General features: G+C 37.1%; 1 protein-coding gene and 1 non-coding gene across 2 annotated transcripts; one reads left to right on the forward strand and one right to left on the reverse strand.

Moving 5' to 3' along the window:
• Positions 1–4,148: 4,148 nt before the first annotated feature.
• On the forward strand, positions 4,149–9,210 carry LOC149898760 (odorant receptor 10-like). The gene is made up of 5 exons (XM_090114826.1): positions 4,149–4,714; positions 5,420–5,516; positions 7,693–7,797; positions 8,709–8,864; positions 9,172–9,210. Exons 1-5 carry the CDS (start codon positions 4,149–4,151, stop codon positions 9,208–9,210), a joined length of 963 nt encoding a protein of 320 aa, XP_089970952.1.
• TRNAL-CAA (transfer RNA leucine (anticodon CAA)) lies at positions 6,957–7,071 on the reverse strand. Its single transcript has 2 exons — positions 7,034–7,071; positions 6,957–7,001 (listed from the first exon to the last, which is right to left on the reverse strand). It is a non-coding gene; the product is annotated as a tRNA-Leu (tRNA).
• Positions 9,211–20,828: the final 11,618 nt, after the last annotated feature.

A 20,828-nucleotide genomic window follows, 5' to 3' on the forward strand; every position in this document is an offset into this window, starting at 1 on the left:
ATGGCCACAAAAAAATCCGCACTCGTCACCTATCGAACGCTACCACTCCCCTCCAGCTAACCCCGCAGGTTGCCGAGAAATTCGTGTTTAAAGTTTAAAATCGGCGCTGAGACACCCTTTATATTTTCATTTTTGCACAATTTCCAATATTATTTTTAATTTGAAGCATTTTGTAAAGCTCTTAAATTTAATTTTTCGCACAATCACTAATGTAATCAATCGATTTAAATACATTAAAAGTACACAGTCACTATTGAAAATAAATTCATTTTCCATTTTCTTTAAGAGGCCATATCGATTTTAGAGTGATTTTGACTTGTTTCTGTAATTCTTTAGGCGCTCGTTTAACAAAACTAAATTAGTAACAATGTGTTTTATTATCTTAAATTAAAGATTCATTCAATATCTAAAATATGTTCCAGACAATTTATTGATATTCATTGTCCAGTTTGTTTAATAGCCAATAACCTGAGGCGTGTTTCAATTTTTTCCATGCGGGACGTTCGTGTCTTTGTAGTTTACACGGAATTTAAAAGAAGAAGTTTTCATATAAAATATACAACAGTAAAGACACTGAGACATCCTAAAATATGCTCGAGGCAATTTAAGTACTTTTATTCAAAAATTCAAAGAAAATCTAAGTTAAAATAGCCTTACTTTGATGAAATTTTATGTGTATTTGGCGTCGAATTTCTAAAACATACAATAGAGTAAAAAATAAATAAAAAATACACATTAAATGATAGATTTATGCTTAAAAATTTGCAATAAAAAAAATACATATTATATGATTTATGAAAGTAATGGAATATTTTAAAGTTCTCTAGAATTTTCGATTATATACGGGAGCGCAAACGCTGTTACGGCAGACCGCGCTCCGCGCTTTAGGGAGTAGGACGTGCTGCGCTGCTCCTTCAGACACAAAATTACTAAAGTACGTTTTTCCCGCGCGTAGTAGGCGGGAAGCCCACGATATTGGATTAGAATTGGTGGAGTAGACGATAACGAGATAATAAGGTCCTATAATGTTTCCACTTTGAGCGCTTTCAGCCTTTGCTACTCGACTACACGATGATCGCGTTAAAACGTAAAAATACTAGCTTTCGTCCAGCGCAATTTTGTATTAGGACTCTTAATTCAACATAATCCAGACATTTTCGCCTTGAACTCAATTATTAATTTTATAAATTTATTTTCCATTTTCTTTTAAAGCAATTATATTCAACCAATTTATTTAATATAAAAGTGATATAATTCAGTCATTTTCGCATTACTTTATAGTGTGACAATGTCTATCTGTCTCTATGTATTTTTATCTTTAAAGCTTGATTTTAATACGGTTTCGTTTATAGATAGAGTTGTTTTCGAAGGTAGTATACAATTTGTTAAATTTTAGACAAAGCGATGCCGCGAAGGTAAATAAAAAGAGCGGCTGTTCTGACACGTGCTTGGCACAATCAATTTTTTTTTCAGTATGAATTGAAATTGAAAATAATTGATTGTGCCGATCACGTGTCAGAACTCAGTAGTTAAACTTCTTAAAGATTCAAAGATACCAACATCATCGCTTTACATGACGTGACGGTTTTCCCATGACGCGACCTTGAAATTTTACTCTCGATAAAGTAATTTATTTTTAAGTATTTATTTCCCGTAATCCCAACATTAATGTCACCCTATTCCAAGAACTGTACAGTACAGGGCTCTTAACAATTCCACTTTTCAGTTAAAATATCCGGTGCCTGCAAACCCCTGCTACCCATTTCTATTTGCTTTTAAACACGTCCAAATATTTCATTATGAACCTTTTTGGGATTAACGACTTTATTAACGTTTTTGTGACTGTTTTAAAATAAAACTTGTATGTTTTTAACACGCTTTTATTAGTCTCGTCATTAGATATATTTGTCTTCAGTTGTTTTGATATTATACTAAGTGTTTATTTATTTTTAACTGTATATTTAGGCTTAAATTGAATATAATTTTTGAATGGTCTATTATTTGCTTATTACATATAAACTAGCTTTCCACCCGCGACTTCGCCCGCTTTGTCTAAAACTGTGTCTAAAACCTAATAAAATGTATCCTAAAACCTTCTTCTTGAATCACTCTATCTATTAAAAAAACCGATTCAGAATCAGTTGCGTAGTTTTAAAGATTTAAACATACATAGGGACAGAGAAGAGACTTTGTTTTATACTATCTAGTGATTAGTGAAGCAGGTGAAAGAATTGCAATGAATGCAACATCAATACAACTACATGTAGACCAAGATACGCATTTTGCAAACAACGTCACGCCAAAAAACTAGCTTAAAAACCGACATACAATTCTACAATTACACATAATCGTTTTATAATTACAACACGTACTACATTGTTGCAATTAATTCACTTTATTATTCACGACTATACACCGAATGACACCTTACGAACTAATTTAATATTAATTTTGACTGAAGAGATGCAAGAACACATTGTATGCAGGAAATCCATACTAATATTATAAATGCGAAAGTAACTCTGTCTGTCTGTCTGTTACTCAATCACGCCTGAACTACTGAACCAATTTGCATGAAATTTGGTATAGATATATTTTGATACCCGAGACCTTTCTCGAGTAAAACCTATCCTATGTCCTTACATAGGATAGGTTTTATCCCGGAAATCCTACGGGAACGGGTTTTTCTCTGAAAACGCGGGCGAAGCCGCGGGCGGAAAGCTAGTACTAAATAAACCAACGTTTTGCTGGTTGACAATAATTAGGAAGCATGCAGTGGAAAACCGGAGTTTGAGTCCACATAATTCGTTTGTATTTTGGCACTAAACTGGAAACGTGGTTTGTAATAATTGCTTAAAATAGCGTTACTTTTACTATATCTATATCTATACATATAATAAATCTGTAGAAGGGTCAATACATTGAAAATATTGAAAAAATAAATAGCAGGGGGTGTTACTGGATCGATACCAAACCCAAATATGTGATTAAAAAAATTTTTGTCTGTCTGTCTGTCTGTATGTGAAGGCATCACGTAAAAACTAACGGTTCGATTTCGATGAAACTTGGTATAATTATACCTTATTATCCTGGGCATAAAATAGGATACTTTTTATCCCGGAAAAATACGTAGAAATAAATAAATCTTAATTTTTCCGCGCGGACGGAGTCGCGGGCGGAAGCTAGTACAAAAAATATATATAGCGTTTGCCTTTCTGTTGAAAGTTGTACATGATGATTTACCCACACTAATATGAACAAAAACGAATTCGAGGTAATAATGTAATAAGATGATAAACAAAAATATGGTCTTCACGATGTTATGGATGATGGCATAATTGTTAATTTTTATTACTTACTAGCTTTCCCCCCGCGGCTTCGCCCACTTTCTCTAAAACCTAATAAATTATATATAGGTACTAAAAGTCTAAAACATTGCTCTGGAATAACTCTATCTATTAAAAAAACCGCGTCAAAATCCGTTGCGTATTAAAGATTTAAGCATACATAGGAACAGAGAATCTTTGTTTTAAATACTATGTAGTGATAAGTTTAATATTTAAAGGGTTCAAATGAGCTATTTAATTATGTCATAACACGATAAATCTCGAAAATTTTCATCTGGTTTAAAAAACAGTACATTTTATGTGTGTAAACAACGTTGCTGTCAAGTTCGTTTTCAACAGTTCTTTTATAAGATACTCAATGTTCATTCCACATTTATTTTAACGTGTTTAATTTGTGTTTATTTTGTTTTCGCGAATAATTAAATTTAACTCAGAGCTCATAGACATAATGTTGGTAAATCCGAGCCTTATAATTGACTTACATTTGGCACATCACTAGCAAAGTAATTAACACAATTATAAACGTTTCGTATAAAATACATTTCACTTTCATTATTTCGCACATTATTCAAAATGTTCTCCTCACTATTACTTCAATTTGAGGATCCGAATAGGCCTTTTCTGGGTCCTATTATTAAATACCTATCTTTTTGGGGCCTCTGGCTTCCAGATGGTTTTCGAAATAAATGTTTTGCTATTCTCATTCAACTCCTAGAAACGATTTTCATAACAACCGAATTCCTTGACATTTTCTACGTAAAAACTGACCTGAACCTACTACTAACGAACCTAAAATTTTCCATGCAGGGCGTAATCAACATTTGCAAGGCATGGTCTTTGATTTTCTGGCAGAAAGACTGGCGGAATATTTGCGAATATGTGACTAGAGCTGATTTAGAAAACCGTCGTTCAAAGGATCCGCAACAAGAAGAAACTGTCAGGAAATTCACTCGATATAGCCGGAAAGTGACCTATATGTTCTGCGCTTTATCTTACGCTACTGCTTTTGTAGTTATATTCCAACCAGCGTTCAAGTACCTTTTGTCCCCGAAGTATAGAGAGAATACTAAAGACGGGACAGAAGACTACATGGAAGTCGTGAGTTCCTGGGTACCTTTTGACAAACATAAAATGCCAGGTTACTTCTTCGCTTGTGTGATCCAAGCATTTGGTACTTTATTAGCTTGCGCCTGGATTACTTCTTATGATATGATCGCTTTATCTGTTATGATATTTATTCGATTGGAATTGGAGTCTATTAGAATTGATTGTGCTACAATATTTGATGTAGTCGATGTAGATGATGATGGTGATATTGTTTTGGACAGAATTAAACGGTGTCACCGACGTCATGTGGAATTGGTAAGGTTAGATATTTTACAATAATATTAGGTATCTTGTGTTCGGTTTTTACTTACTTACTTACTTACTCCTCTGGCGCTGAAACCCCAAAGTGGGTCTTGGCCTCTGAGACGAGAACTCTCCATCTTCCCCGATCCTGAGCGGTCTCTTGCCAATTATTATTGGCTCGTAGCACGGATGGTCGGTAGTACAGCCTAGCTACGCTACCGGCTAAGTCCGAGGGACTCGCTGACCAACGATGGGTGTGGTCCTCCAGCAATATGGGGGTTGTGCGGCGGGTTAACACCCCTCCCACGTAAAAATCTTTATGTTACGAAACTGAGTACGAGAAATAGAAAATCCGGTTTTTACTACTTAACTATAATTTAACTAACTTGCTCTTTGTTTAATGATATTTTTATATTAATATTGTCGTTTTGAAATGAGAAATAGAATATAACGTAATGAATATTTTTGTCATAGGTACCCAGCGACACTATTAATCTGAAAACGAGTCCACTACTTATTTCATCTGTTAATGGCATACCTATAGAATATAAAAAAATTAAAACACACACATACTACACCTACATACATTCAAAAAGCAAACACCCAGAGCTAGAAAATTTCATCTAATCTTAATTTGAATTCTCTTCGAAAAATTTCATTGCAGTGTTTGTCTAAGGAAAATAACAAAATTGTTACATATGAGTATAACTTTTCTGTAACAGATGCTGTCGGCTATATAACTCCTGTACTTCACCAATACTGATGTTATACACCTTTATTTGCACAGTAATGCTCTGCGCTACAGCTCATCAAATAAACGTAAGCGATTTATTTATTTTGCTCCAAAATAAGTTAGAAAACTAAAGGTTTAGAAAACTTTATGAGCGTATGATAAATACAAATATGGGAATGCATACGAAATAATTTATTTCTAAAATGTTAATAATAAAAAAGAGTGTGCCGAGCACACGTGTCAGAAGTGAGACTTCTTTGGCAAGATTCAAAGTTACCAAATGAATTACTTCATGTACGATCATGTACGGTGACGATCACCGTACATGATCGTACATGAAGTAATTCATGACGTAACGGTATTGCCATGACGCGACTCATTTTTTGCGCCTAAAAATGTTTCACTTCAAAAATTAAGTGTAATAACTAAAATAATCATAAATGTAGAGACTCACTTCAGAGCAAAAGTACGTAACTTATGGTATAAAATAAAATAATATATAATTTGAAGTAATCATTTCTTAATGATATAGAAATAGATTCTTACTTACATCTAACAATAACATTATAATAATAAAACCTGTACAAACATACTATAAAATAGGTTATATCTATACTAATATTATAAAGCAGAAGAGTTTGTTTGTTTGAACGCGCTAATCTCGGGAACTACTGGTCCGATTTGAAATTTATTTCGATGTTAGATAGCCCATTTATCGAGGAAGGCTATAATAATATCATCACGCTAAGACCAACAGGAGCGAAACCACGCGGCACAGCTAGTTTCATAATAATTACATTAATTCAATACATATTATGTTATTCATATGTTATTGTAAATATAACAAAGCGAAACGAGCGAATCAAATTTAATGAAAAGGGTATTCTAGTAATTTTCTCAAGTATAAAATCAAACTATATTTGGCAAGAGTAAAGACTGAAACCTGAATTTCTAATATCAAAGCTATTTCTAATGTAGGTATTGTTTCTATTAACATTTTCTTGGTCTTTAAAGAAATATACTTAGAAATGTTGAATTCGTATGTTAAAAGTATTTATCCATTTTTTGAAAACGACCCTTGCTCATTATTGTTTTTACTTATAGAGTCAATTTCATAGTAAAATTTGAATATAATTTAAAATTAATATTCAGTATTCACTATATTAGAGCTATTGAAAATTAACATTATACATAGGTCTGTGGAAGAATTCTGTTTATAAAACGTGTAATTCAAAATATGTATTATACAAATAAGTAAAACATTTGAATGTAAACAAGCATACTTATAAATCTAATTAACTTCATCGTTTAACATAAATACATAGGTACTTATAACCTACCTACTCGCTTAAATTTGTAACGCAATTTTCACTAATCCAAATTACAAATTATTTAAAGATTTTTAAATTAATGAATCATACCGTGAGTACTGAGTATATTGTAAAACAAATGATTAAATAAATTAAAATGTACTTTTGTTCCAAAAATGGTATGATATAAAAATATAAAAAAATAAAAAAAGGTTTTGTCAGAAGTGGGATTCGAACCCACGCCCTCAGAGAGGACCAGAACAGCTCATACCTGCTTAGCAGGCAAGGATTACCTTGAGTCTGGCGCCTTAGACCGCTCGGCCATCCTGACAGTGGCGGTAGGTGTGAAATTGTTAATTGGTTTTTACACAATAATTATCTATCGATTAGAAACAAAGGGCATAGTAAAAAAGGGCATACAAACAATACTTTATCCCTTGATTGGAAACAAAGTGCATCGTATAAAATATAATTAGTATTTTCTTTCTCAAAAATAAGTCGTGTGTAAGTAAATGTGTAGGTAAATTAAGATTTTTATATTTAATAACAGTTTAGATTGTTATTATTAAAAACAAAAATCATATTTTAAAATAACATTATTTATACTGTAATATTGATGTTTTATTTTATTTTTCGTCTCGGTTTAAACTGACCGACGTCAGACGCCAGTAAAAGCGCCTTGTATAAATGAAGCACCTACTCAAATATAATTTTAAATTATGATTTAAAATTTTAAATTATTTTTTGACGTGATAACGTCTTATAATTCGATAGAGCTGGCTGCACGCACGAAAAAACATGACTCATGCGGCGTTACCTCGCTCTGAGGCGTTCCATGGGCTTGAAGTGGAAGCGAGAGCGCGGAACGAGCGACAAAGCACAATCGGACGTTGTCACGTTCAACTATCGTCAGTAAACCGACTTTACAGACAACCAATTTTTTATGTTACAGATGGAAACAAATAAAATGCAACAAATGATGACATTAATATATCTCATATTTGGTATATCTCAACTGTTTCTTTATTGTTGGCATAGCAACGATGTTTATTACGCTGTAAGTAAATATTTTGGTAAAAAATGTTAACTTTAAAATTAATGGAAAGCTATGATTTTTATTTTTTCATCGTGGATGGTTATAGAGCAGTGGTGGCTCAGTGGTGAGACCTCGGACTTCGAATCGATAAGTCCGGGGTTCGAGACCAGGCGAGCGCGCAGGATATAAATTGATTTTTCAATTTATCTGCGCATGTTGTAACATCACCACTGCTCGAACGGTGAAGGTAAACATCGTGAGGAAACCGACATGTCGAAGAATTAAAAAGTTCGACGACATGTGTCATCCGCCAACACGCATTTGGCCAGCGTGGTGGATTATGGCCTGTACCGTCATAGGAGGCCCGTGTCCCAGCAGTGGGAACGTATATATGGGCTGATGATGATGATGATGATGATGGATGGTTATTGGTTGTAATATTTAACCGACTTCAAAAAAAAAGGAGGAGGTTATCAATTCGGCCGGTATGTTTTTTTTTTTATGTATGTACACCGATTACTCCGAGGTTTCTGAACCGATTTACGTGATTCTTTTTTTGTTCGATGCGGGATGGTGTCGAATTGGTCCCATAAAAATTTTATTCGGATAGTCCCAGTAGTTTTTATTTTATGAGCATTTTTGTCTACATATTTGTAAATGTTGCGAGTGCAAGTTTGAAGTCGGATGTTTTTAACGCAGTTATCACTTGTTAATTATTAATATGATATTATTAACTTCACCTGTTTGTATATAACTGCCAATATTATGTAGCAGACTCGTTAAGAATCGACTATACTCACTGTAAATGGACAAAGATTCAAACTTTGTACACATATCAAGGATAAGTGACATTATAATGAATTCATGACTTTATCCTATTAAAACATGATTTTAAGTTTTTTTTAACTATATTTATTTGTTGTATTTTTCAGAGTATGGCACTTGCAACAGGTCCGTATGAAAGCAAATGGTGGTCACAAAACGCATCAAAACAGAGAAGTATTTATGTCCTGGTTGGACAATTATCCAAATTAATTATATTTACCGCTGGACCATTCACAAACTTAACTGTAGCCACTTTTATAAATGTAAGTATTTTTATTAAAAAAAAAAAATATACAGTAATTTTCATTTTGAATCTGATAATATACACTGAATAAAGAAAAAAAACTAATGTCAAATGAAAGACACAAATAAGTGTGTATGTTTGTTAGGTAGGTACTCTTTCACGCGAAAACCACTAAACAGATTTTGATGTTGTTTACAAGTCAAACATAAGCAAAAGAAAATACATTTTCCCCTATATTCCTCGCGGCACAACTAACTAGTCATAAACACGAAATTGACAAAAAAGCGCTTCAAGCGATGTTAAACTAATTCGTACAACAATTACAGATTCTCCGAGGCGCTTACAGCTATTACACGCTGCTTTAACTTGAAGATTACTTCGCTAACTTCATTAGCCATCACGATACACGTATGACGTAAGGACCAGATTAAATGGAAATTAAAATTATGTCACATATAAGTAGAGCAGAAAATTCTATACATTTTCACTGTAAAACTACTTTCACTGTAAAATGCTGAGCGGCATTCCTTTTAGCTAGTAGGTTCTAGTAATTAGTTTGTAAGTACATAGATTGTTAATTTTTAATGTACCTGGCCTGCTTGCTAATAAAGATTTTATTATTATTTTTTTATTTATGTTTCTCATTTCCATAATACTCGGGTACCACCAGAAGAACGGTACCCGGATCTTTGGAAGGCTTACGTGGGGACACGGATCCAACACGCAGAGGCCCTTTCGAGAATTTTAATGTGTTGTGGGACACCAGCCGCAGCCTGCCCATGACTGCACTATAGAGATACAGCCCTAGGCAGTCCGCGGCCGATGTAGGACTATTGCAGGGTGGAAATTTAACAACTGGACTATGGATTGGGATGCTAAATGGACTGGTATTGGGGACTATGGGAAATTATGTCACCTGCCTTTCTACTAAAATAAAGTAAAAATATGTTGGCAGGTGGTGACTCGCCCTCTCACTGTATGGGCCCCCGAAATAAGTCGCTGCAATAGTGCGACAAGGGGGCAACATATTGTGAGCAGCTAAGGGTAGAGAGGCGTCCCTGGACTTTAAACGACGATCACGCGCTCCCTGAGGGTCCAGCATCACGTGCCCACTCGCCACTTACGATTCGCATCCACCCTTCAAGCTAAAAGCTTTATTATTATTAGGATAGTTTTTGTCCCTATCCTATGAGGGCGAAAAACTAGTAAAATTATAAATACGAAAGTGTGTTAGGAATTAGGATGTATGTATGTATGTATGTATGTTTAAATAAACTTTGCAATGATGTAGCTTATGTACCAGATTAACATACATAAGCTAGTATAGTATTTATCTGTACCTAAGCTATAGAAATACTTACTTTTGCCTGCGCGTTCGTCCGCGGCCGCGGGTGAAACCGCACGGCACAGCTAGTCATAGCCTAAAACCACAAGAATTTCTAAACTGCACTGAAATTGGTTGAATCATTCTATTATTATAATTACTTAAATAAAACATAATACTAGTAAGTATTTTTATTTTTTATATATATTATTAAGGGTGTGTCTTTCTTTATTTTTATTCACTTGTATTATGTTTTACAGTGCCATGTCCTTGTTTGTTAATAAATTATCCAAACATAAGTGACTTTTCTGTTACGAGGAAAGCATTAAATAACAATGCCTTTCCGCAATTTATTTTCTAAGAATTTTCTGACGATCGTTTGTACTTTGCAGCTGTATTTTTTTAACGTATTTATGATGCTTTATTTTAAAAATGTAATCACTACATAGTATAAAACAAAGTCGCTTTTTCTGTCCCTATGTCCCTTTGTATGCTTAAATCTTTAAAAGTACGCAACGGATTTTGATCCGGTTTTTTTAATAGATGGAGTGATTCAAGAGGAAGGTTTTAGTAAATAATTTATTAGGTTTTAGACAAAGCGGGCGAAGCCGCAAGCGGTAAGCTAGTAGAAAATATTATAAGTACTATAATTATAGAACTTATTTAAGTTTAGCACTCAATAACACGTTTTTTGCAACAATATACTATTTGTTTGAACATAATGTTACATTTGTTATCACAACGTTAAAATGTGTGTTACTAAACTCAATTTTACAAAAAAAAAAAACAACAAAATCTTACTTCACGCTTTTATTGTCATAGTAGCTTTTCTAGCAGTCTATAATACGAAAAATAAATCTCAATAGGCATTGAAAACAGCAAATTATCAATTAAAACATCAAAAACCGTACAAATTACTAACTCAGGTCTAAAAACGGTATTTAATCACCGTTCACCCAAATCAAATCCTAGGCCTAATTAATATCCCACCCGTGAGTCAGCAGAGTATTGGGTCGAAAATTGAATTCGCATTTAATCATTATTATAACGTTATAAACTTTGGTAAGGCTGTATTCACACTAGCTCAAATATGTATGTATTTTTCACAGCTTCTGGGTAACTCCAGAGAGGCAGCACGAAAACTACCGTCAAAGTATTCCTATCATCATCAAGAGCATGACGTCATCTAATATCTATCTAATATCATATATATATGTGGGATGATGAGGTGAGATGTATGATTAATTGATGTTTCTGAACGTGTAAGATTACTTTCTGAACGATGATTAGAATGGAAGAACTATGAGCGAATCAATGAGTGAATGTGAATGTGAAGTAGAGAGCGAATGAGGAATGATCTTTCTCTTTTCATTGGGATCGTGGGTGAAGACGGCTGTTTCTCTGTAAGATGTTTTCTAAAAATTAAGATTGTGGTCCGAAAATAAATCTCAAGAAGTTCAAAGTGTTTTTCATTTGGCCCCGATCCTACAATCTTGGGGGCTCGTCCGATTGAAAGAGGAAAATCAAAGATTACGACGGAAAGACGATCGGCGGGAAAGTTAGGTTATCTCACCGGGCGAGGCGGCGCGGCGTGGTACAACTTTTCATGCTAACAAGACGACGACGACTAATAAGACGTATTCCAATAAGACGACAACTATAAGAAAGACGCAAAGATGGGAAAAAAGGACAAGAGAAACAGCAGCAGTTTTAATATTGAAGACGAAGGAAGGAAAGAATTTAAACAAAATGGCGGCGACACACAGCAGCAACAGAACACACTATTCATGACGGCGGACCTTATACCGAAATTTACCGGACAAGACTCTAATTACCCTGTACACAAGTGGATTCAAGATATCGAAGATAATGGATTAATATTTCAATGGACACCATTACAGCAACTTCTTGTTGCCAGGCGATCACTAAGCGGGACGGCGCTTCTTTGGCTTAAATCGGAACGACCATTTAGGACATGGCAGGAGCTGGCGGAAGAAATAGTCAAGGAATTTCCATCTACGTGGGATACGAAAACGGTACATGAATTAATGAGTGCGAGAACGAAAAAGCCGAACGAAAGTTGCATTGATTATCTACTTATCATGAAGGAGATGGGTAAGCGCGGCAAATTAGCTGATTACGTGACTATAAAGTACATAGTTGACGGTATTATTGATGATGAATCCAGTAAGATTATGCTATATGGAATTAAGACGTATGCGGAATTAAAAGAAAAGCTGAAAATTTATGAGTTAGTAAAGTCAAAAACGAATAAAATTAGTCCCAGTCAAGACCGTCAAGATAAGCCTACAAGTGTATATTCGAATTCATCTCATGTAAGAAACACATTTCGTTGTTATAATTGTGGTGATCACGGGCATGCCTCATCAAGCTGCCCTAACAAAGAAAAAGGAGCTAAATGTTTTCGTTGTAACTCATACGGACATATAGCATCAGCATGTGATCTGAAAAAAACAGGCGCATCAAGATTTGAAAATAGAAGCATTCATAAACAAGATGGCGTCAGCGCAAGCGGCGGCGATAAGAACGAAATTCAATCGCAACAAATCAGAAGTATGAAAAGAACGATGTTCGGATCTGTCGGCGAATCAAGTTTCGATCTGAAGTTTGTCGGTCAAGATGGCGGCATAAGAAATAATGAACGAATGATTGACTATGATTGCAATGAAGTTTCTATTAATCAGTTGACAGATGACAAGTCTCAACAGGTTATGAAGATTGTAAACAATGACGAATTAATAAAGAAAAGTTTAAGTGAAGAAAGTCGTTTGAAAAAAATAATTTTGAATAATACTGAAACCACAGCGCTCATGGACAGTGGTAGCGACGTGAATTTGGTCAACGAGGACGTTTATTTATCGATGTGTACCCCAAAATACGACGACAACGTTGTACTCACCGGTCTCGGCAGTGCAAAAGTTAAAACACTTGGACATTGTGTTGTGAAGTTACGAATAGACGGGCGTGATTTCGAACAAGAGACATTTTATATTGTACCTAATAACTGTATGCCTTACTGTGCTATTGTAGGTCGTGCGTTCTTGAGCAATGTTTTTATGGTAATGGATGAAGGAACAGTGTTTGTATTTCCGAAAGATGAAAGTTGGATGACGAAAATTAATTGTTTTTTCTCTACTGTTGATCTTGTAGGTACAGTAAGTAATGAAAGTGTGAAAGATGAAGTAGTGAGGTTAGTTGACAGCTACATGCCACAGCAAACAAAGGAAGCTCCAGTGGAACTGAAAATTACTTTGATGGATGAGACACCTGTTGCACAGCGGCCACGCAGACTGTCACCTAAGGAGCAGCACGAGGTTGACAAGCAGATTCAAGAATGGTTAAAAGACGGCATTATAAGGGTAAGTTATTCAGATTTTGCTAGTCCTCTGGTATTGGTAAAAAAGAAAGACGGTTCAATTAGGATTTGTATTGATTACAGACTGTTAAACAAAAAGATTTTAAAAGATGAATATCCTCTTCCAATAGTAGACGATCTTATAGATAAATTAGCAAGCGCTAAAGTGTATTCAGCCTTAGATTTAAAGAATGGATATTTTCATTTGAAAATAAATGAAGAGTCATGCAAATATACAGCTTTTGTCACCCCGACAGGACAATATGAATTTTTGAGAGCACCTTTTGGGTTAGCTACTTGTCCTAAAGTGTTTATGAGATTAATAACAACAATTTTCAGAGATATGATTGCATCGGGAATTATCATAATATTCATCGATGATTTGTTGATTCCAGCTCGAGATGAACAGCAAGCTGTTATGAGACTGAAACAAGTTTTACAAAGAGCATCAGAATATGGATTGAATATCAACTGGAAGAAGTCACAGCTGTTAGTAAAGAGAGTTGAGTATCTCGGACATGTGATTGAAAATGGAACGGTCATGCCTTCCCCTGACAAGACTGAAGCTGTACTCAAATTTCCAGAACCACAGAATATCAAGCAGTTACACAGTTTCTTAGGACTGTGCTCATATTTTAGAAAGTTTATTGAAAATTATGCTCAGATTGCTCAACCACTTACAGATTTATTGAAGAAAGATGCAGATTTTAAGTTTTATGATGAACACAGATTAGTTTTTAACATGCTTAAACAGAGTTTAACGAGTGCACCTGTACTCAAGATTTATAATTTCAATGATGAAACAGAATTACACACTGATGCGTCGAATATAGCATATTCAGCAATTTTAATGCAAAGAAGTAGCGAAGACGGAGAACTGCATCCTGTTCATTTCATGAGTCGTAGAACATCAGACGCAGAAAGCAAGTACACAAGCTATGAATTGGAAGCTTTAGCTATCATAGAAGGCGTTAAAAAGTTCAGACATTACTTACATGGTAAACCTTTTAAGATTGTAACAGACTGCAAAGCTTTTGAGATGACTTTAAAGAAGAAAGACCTGGTGCAGTGTACTAGAGTAGCAAGATGGATTTTACTTCTACAAGATTATGAATTTATTGTTGAACATCGCAGCGGTAGTAAGATGCGACATACCGATGCATTGAGTCGAAATCCATATGTGTCTGCGATTACTATGGACCTGCATAAAGAATTGCAATGTGCACAGGAGAGCGACGATGGTTTGAAAGCTATTATTGATGTCCTGCAAGACGGAAAGACATACAATGACTATTGTATTTATCAAGGCTTACTACGCAAAGGGCCAGAGCAGTCCCTAGTTGTTCCCAGAAAAATGGAGGATTTTATTATAAGAAAAGCACATGAAAATGGACATTTTGGAAAGAAGAAGACTATAGAACTGATTAGTAAAGATTATTATATTGAAAACTTAGAGAAGAAGGTAACTGATCTATTGGCGTCATGTGTTCCTTGTATATTGGGCAGCAGAAAAGAAGGTAAACAAGAAGGCTATTTACATCCTATTTCTAAAGAAGAAGGACCCCTGCACACTTTACACTGCGATCACATAGGGCCTCTAGCGGAGACGAAGAAAAAGTATAATTACATACTCACTATTGTTGATGGTTTCACAAAATTTGTGTGGATATTCCCAGTGAAGACGGTATCAGCTAAAGAAACTATAGATAAAATGGAGATTTTACAACAGACATTTGGTAACCCAGCCAGAATTGTAAGCGACCGAGGAGCAGCATTCACGAGTAAAGATTTTGAAGAGTATTGTGAGCGAGAAGGAATCCAGCACGTTAAAATCACAACAGGAGTGCCAAGAGGGAATGGTCAAGTTGAACGTATTCACCGTACAATGATATCAGTACTTACCAAGATGAGTATAGAGGAGCCTACACACTGGTATAAGCATACAAGTAAGTTGCAAAGAGCACTAAATAGTACTTACCAGAGAAGTATCAAAACAACACCTTTTGAACTGCTTACTGGAGTGAAGATGCGACAAAAAGAAGATATTGAACTTGTACATATGCTAGAAGAAGAATATGTATCTAGTTTTATAGCTCGGAGAGAAGAAACAAGAATTAAAGCAAAAGAACAGATTTTAAAAATACAAGAAGAAAATAAGAAAAATTATAATAAGAAAAGGAAACCTAGTATACAATACAACATAGGAGATTTAGTTGCTATCAAGAAGACTCAATTTGGAACATCTATGAAGTTAAAAGCAAAATTTATTGGTCCATATAAGATTACAGGAATAAAGGGCAATGATAGGTATGATGTTGAAAAAGTTTGTGATACTGGAGAGGGATCCAAGAAAACATCATCTTGTGCTGAATTTATGAAGAAATGGTCTGATCGAGTTTGAGGTAAAAATACTGTTTTATTTTGTCTTAACATTTTTATCTGTTTCAGGTTATTCTGAAGACTTATATATTTTTCAATAATAATGTGTATGAAAGATTAGCTTGAAAGAAAGGTGGAAGATTTGTTTATTTTATAAGATTTATTGCTCAAATTATTATCTTGTGGTACATGTTAAAGTTGTATGTGTTAACTACACTACTAAGAAGGAAAGGTCATGGGTTAAATAAAACAATAAGGTTTATTGTTTAAAGTCTTTATTTATATTTTGTGTAACAAGATGTAAGAAAAAGTTTTTCTTTAAGTTTATTTAAACTTAGTAATTAACTATAAAAAGGTTTTGTAAGTTTTGATTTTATTTGAAAATGTAATGTTTTCTTAAGGGTTTATTTTGTTATGAGTATTTAAAGTAGAACGGTACTATTGTTTTTGTTTAAGTTGAAAGTTTTAAAGTGTAAAGAAACTTGTAAGATTTTGTTTTTGTTTAATATGAGCTCTAAACATTTAAAGATATTTGTAAGTTTTTGTTTATGCGGAAAGTTTAAAAAATTTAAAGATATTTGTAAGATTGTTTGTATAACTCTATAATTGTTTATGTTAATACGGTGTTATGATGACTGATGATGGAAGATGATGATGATGATGAATGACTGATGACTGTGTGTGCATGTCTGAGGGCAGACATGGTGCAGGAATGGCCGAGTGTGGGATGATGAGGTGAGATGTATGATTAATTGATGTTTCTGAACGTGTAAGATTACTTTCTGAACGATGATTAGAATGGAAGAACTATGAGCGAATCAATGAGTGAATGTGAATGTGAAGTAGAGAGCGAATGAGGAATGATCTTTCTCTTTTCATTGGGATCGTGGGTGAAGACGGCTGTTTCTCTGTAAGATGTTTTCTAAAAATTAAGATTGTGGTCCGAAAATAAATCTCAAGAAGTTCAAAGTGTTTTTCATTTGGCCCCGATCCTACATATATAAAGCTACACTACCACTGACTCACTGACTGACATCGGTTTTCTCGGAAACTACGCGGAAAGTGGGGGGGATAATTATGTGATTGTGTAGAGGTGCGCCGAGTGAGCAGAGGAAAAATATAGCGATCTCGATCATCTTCGAAAACCAAGTGGACCCCTGGAGGTGCGCAAAAACGGTGGTACCTGGAGGGGGGGTGTCTGAACAAAAAATGCTCAGAACTGGTGGCGATTACCAGGGGAGGTGGAAAAATGGGGATTTTCGCGAAAACAAGATGGCCGCCGTACTTTGCCAAAATCGCCGTTTATGAATCCTTACGTCTCAAATTTGGCACACGTGCTCTGTGCGAGCCGGCGAATCGATCGGTGCCCCGTTCGAGTGGCTCCGGGCCCCAGTTTCCGACTTTCATACATTGGAAAATCCAACGGCCCGCGGAAACGGTGCGAGTTGGGTGGGGGGTGTCGGAACTAAAAATGATCACCACCCTGGGACGCTACCAGGGAGCCATAGTGGGTCGCTCGATTTTGGAATTTTTCCATTTTTGGCGCAAACATAAAAACGTAAATTTAGACGAGGTGGCGCAACGGAGAAACACACCAATGATGCATTCATACTCGCCTAGCTCCTAGGATATCCAGAAAAATCCGAAATTTTGAACTTTCTCACAGCCCGCGGAGACGGTCAACGGCCCGCGCAAACGGTAGCAGCTACATCTGGGGTGCTCAAACTAAATGTGTAGTAGACCTCGAGCAATTACCACAGATGGTGAAAAAAATTCAAAATGGCGGAAAAAATGGCCGCCGCCATACAAATGCTAAAATGGCCATTGCTGGGCCGATCGCGCTGAAACTTGGCACAGGGGCTTTAATCGAGCCGCACATTACGTTGGCATAATCATCATCGAGTTTCCATCGCTGGTTTCCGAGTTTCATACAACGCGAAATTCGACGGCTCTCCGAAACGGCGCCAGATAGGTGGGGGGTGTAGAACTAAAAAATGATCAGGAAGATTAGGTGCTACCAGGGCAATGGAGAAATTTCAAATTGGACGCAATTTTTTTTTCAAAAATGGCCAATTTTTCAAAGCAAGATGGTGGCGCCGGTTACTTTACGATCGGTATGAAAATTGACTTCTATGCTCTAATCGGCCAGATTTACAAAACTGCATACTCAGAATTTCTCTCCGACCCTCGGTTTCCATTTTCCATACATCACGTAATTCAACGGCTCTCTGAACCGGTGGCAGGTAGGTCGGGGTCGCCGAAGTAAAAAATGCTTCAAAACCTGGTCCGCTTCCAGGCATATAAAAATTTTTGGTAAAAAGCGAAATTTTTTTTTCGAAAATTTTGTATGGAAATTTCCATAGTAGGAAGGGTAATTGAATAGCAACGGCAAAAGACGGCGCCGCGGGCTGCTTGCTGCCCGCGCACCGCGCAACCTCGAAGGTCGACAGCCTCCCGCAGTAGAAAATATTTATTAACTTTTGAACTACCACACGAGCCAAGCGAGCGAAGCGAGCGAATCACGGCAGCGGCTGGCGTAAATATTCAAATAGGTAGCGAGGAGCAAAGCGACGAGCGAGTTAGGTTAACTTTTGAACTACCGCACTAGCCAAGCGAGCGAAGCGAGCAAGTCACGTCAGCGGCCGGCGTAAATACTCAAAGAAGTAGCGAGGAGCGAAGCGACGAGCGAGTTAGGTTACTTTTGAACTACCGCACTAGCCAAGCGAGCGAAGCGAGCAAGTCACGTCAGCGGCCTGCGTAAATATTCAAAGAAGTAGCGAGGAGCGAAGCGACGAGCGAGTTAGGTTAACTTTTGAACTACCGCACTAGCCAAGCGAGCGAAGCGAGCAAGTCACGTCAGCGGCCTGCGTAAATATTCAAAGAAGTAGCGAGGAGCGAAGCGACGAGCGAGTTAGGTTACTTTTGAACTACCGCACTAGCCAAGCGAGCGAAGCGAGCAAGTCACGTCAGCGGCCGGCGTAAATACTCAAAGAAGTAGCGAGGAGCGAAGCGACGAGCGAGTTAGGTTACTTTTGAACTACCGCACTAGCCAAGCGAGCGAAGCGAGCAAGTCACGTCAGTGGCCGGCGTAAATATTCAAATAGGTAGCGAGGAGCGAAGCGACGAGCGTGTTAAGTAAACTCTTTAACAGTTTATTATGAAAAGTCACTGCCCGCTATCGATTAGACACCTCAAAATGATGAAATTCGGGGATCACGTTTCAAGAATTTAACCAATATTTGAATAAGTAATTTATAAACAGTTTCGACTGACTGTAGAATCGCTGTTAGCAGATGTAACAAATGGACAGGAAATTCAAATGCATTTTCAAATGACTGAAGATTCCTGCCCTGGGATGAGCCGCGAGCTGCTTGCAGCTCGCGCACCACGCACCCTCGAAGGTATACAGCCCCCCGGAATAGAAAATATTTGAATGGGAAATTTATAAGCACTTCCGATTGACTGTGGAATCGCTGTTAGCAGATATTAACAAATTGACGGGGAATTTTTATGCATTTTCAACTGACTGAAGATTTCTGCCCTGGGATGCTTCGCGGGCTGCTTGCAGCCCGCGCACCACGCACCCTCGAAGGTGGGCAGCCTCCCGAAGTGGAAAATACTTGAATGGAGAATTTATAAGCATTACCGACTGACTGTAGAATCGCTGTTAGCAGATGTAACAAATGGACAGGAAATTCGAATGCATTTTCAAATGACTTTCCTATTGCTTCAACCCAGAGGCAAAAGAGGCTCGCGGGCTGCTTGCAGCCCGCGCACCACCTACCCTCGAAGGTCGACAGCATTTCAAAATAGAAAATATTTGAATTGGGAATTTATAAGCACTTCCGATTGACTGTGGAATCGCTGTTGGCAAATAATAACAAATTGACGGGGGATTTTGATGCATTTTCAAATGACTGCCCTATTGCTTCAACCCAGGGGCAAAAGGGGCTCGCGGGCTGCTTGCAGCCCGCGCACAACGCACCAGCTAGTCATATATATATAAAGCTACACTACCACTCACTGACTGACTGACATCGGGTTTCTCGGAAACTACGCGGAAAGTTGGGGGGATTTTGACGTGATCGTGTAGAGGTGCTCCCAGTGACCACCGGAAAAATATAGCGATCTCGATCATCTTCGAATACCGAGTGGACCCCTGGAGGTGCGCGAAAACGGTGCCACCTGGAGGGGGGGTGTCTGAACAAAAAATGCTCGGAACTGGTGGCGATTACCAGGGGGGGTGGAAAAATAGGGATTTTCGCGAAAACAAGATGGCCGCCGTACTTTACCAAAATCGCCGTTTATGAATCCTTACGTCTCAAATTTGGCACACGTGCTCTGTTCGAGCCGGCGAATCGATCGGTGCCCCGTTCGAGTGGCTCCGGGCCCCAGTTTCCAACTTCCATACAACGTAAAATCCAACGGCCCGCGGAAACGGTGCGAGTTGGGTGGGGGGTGTCGGAACTAAAAATGATCACCACCCTGGGACGCTACCAGGGAGCCATAGTGGGTCGCTCGATTTTGGAATTTTTCCATTTTTGGCGCAAACATAAAAACGTAAATTTAGACGAGATGGCGCAACGGAGAAATACACCAATGATGCATTCGTACTCGCCCAGCTCCCAGGATATCCAGAAAAATACGAAATCTTAAACTTTCCCTCATCTCGCGAAGACGGTCAACGGCCCGCGCAAACGGTAGCAGCTACATCTGGGGTGCTAGAACTAAACTTGGAGTAAACCTCGAGCAATTACCACAGATAATGAAAAAAAATCAAAATGGCGGAAAAAATGGCCGCCGCCATACAATTTCTAAAACGGCCATTGCTAGGCCGATCGCGCTGAAACTTGGCACAGGGGCTTTAATCGAGCCGCACAGTAAGGTGGAATACTCATAATTGA

Source organism: Colias eurytheme, chromosome 22, assembly GCF_061535395.1.
Source record: "Colias eurytheme isolate Ceu_HAF_F1 chromosome 22, ilColEury1 Martin Lab GWU primary, whole genome shotgun sequence".
NCBI lineage: Eukaryota > Metazoa > Arthropoda > Insecta > Lepidoptera > Pieridae > Colias > Colias eurytheme.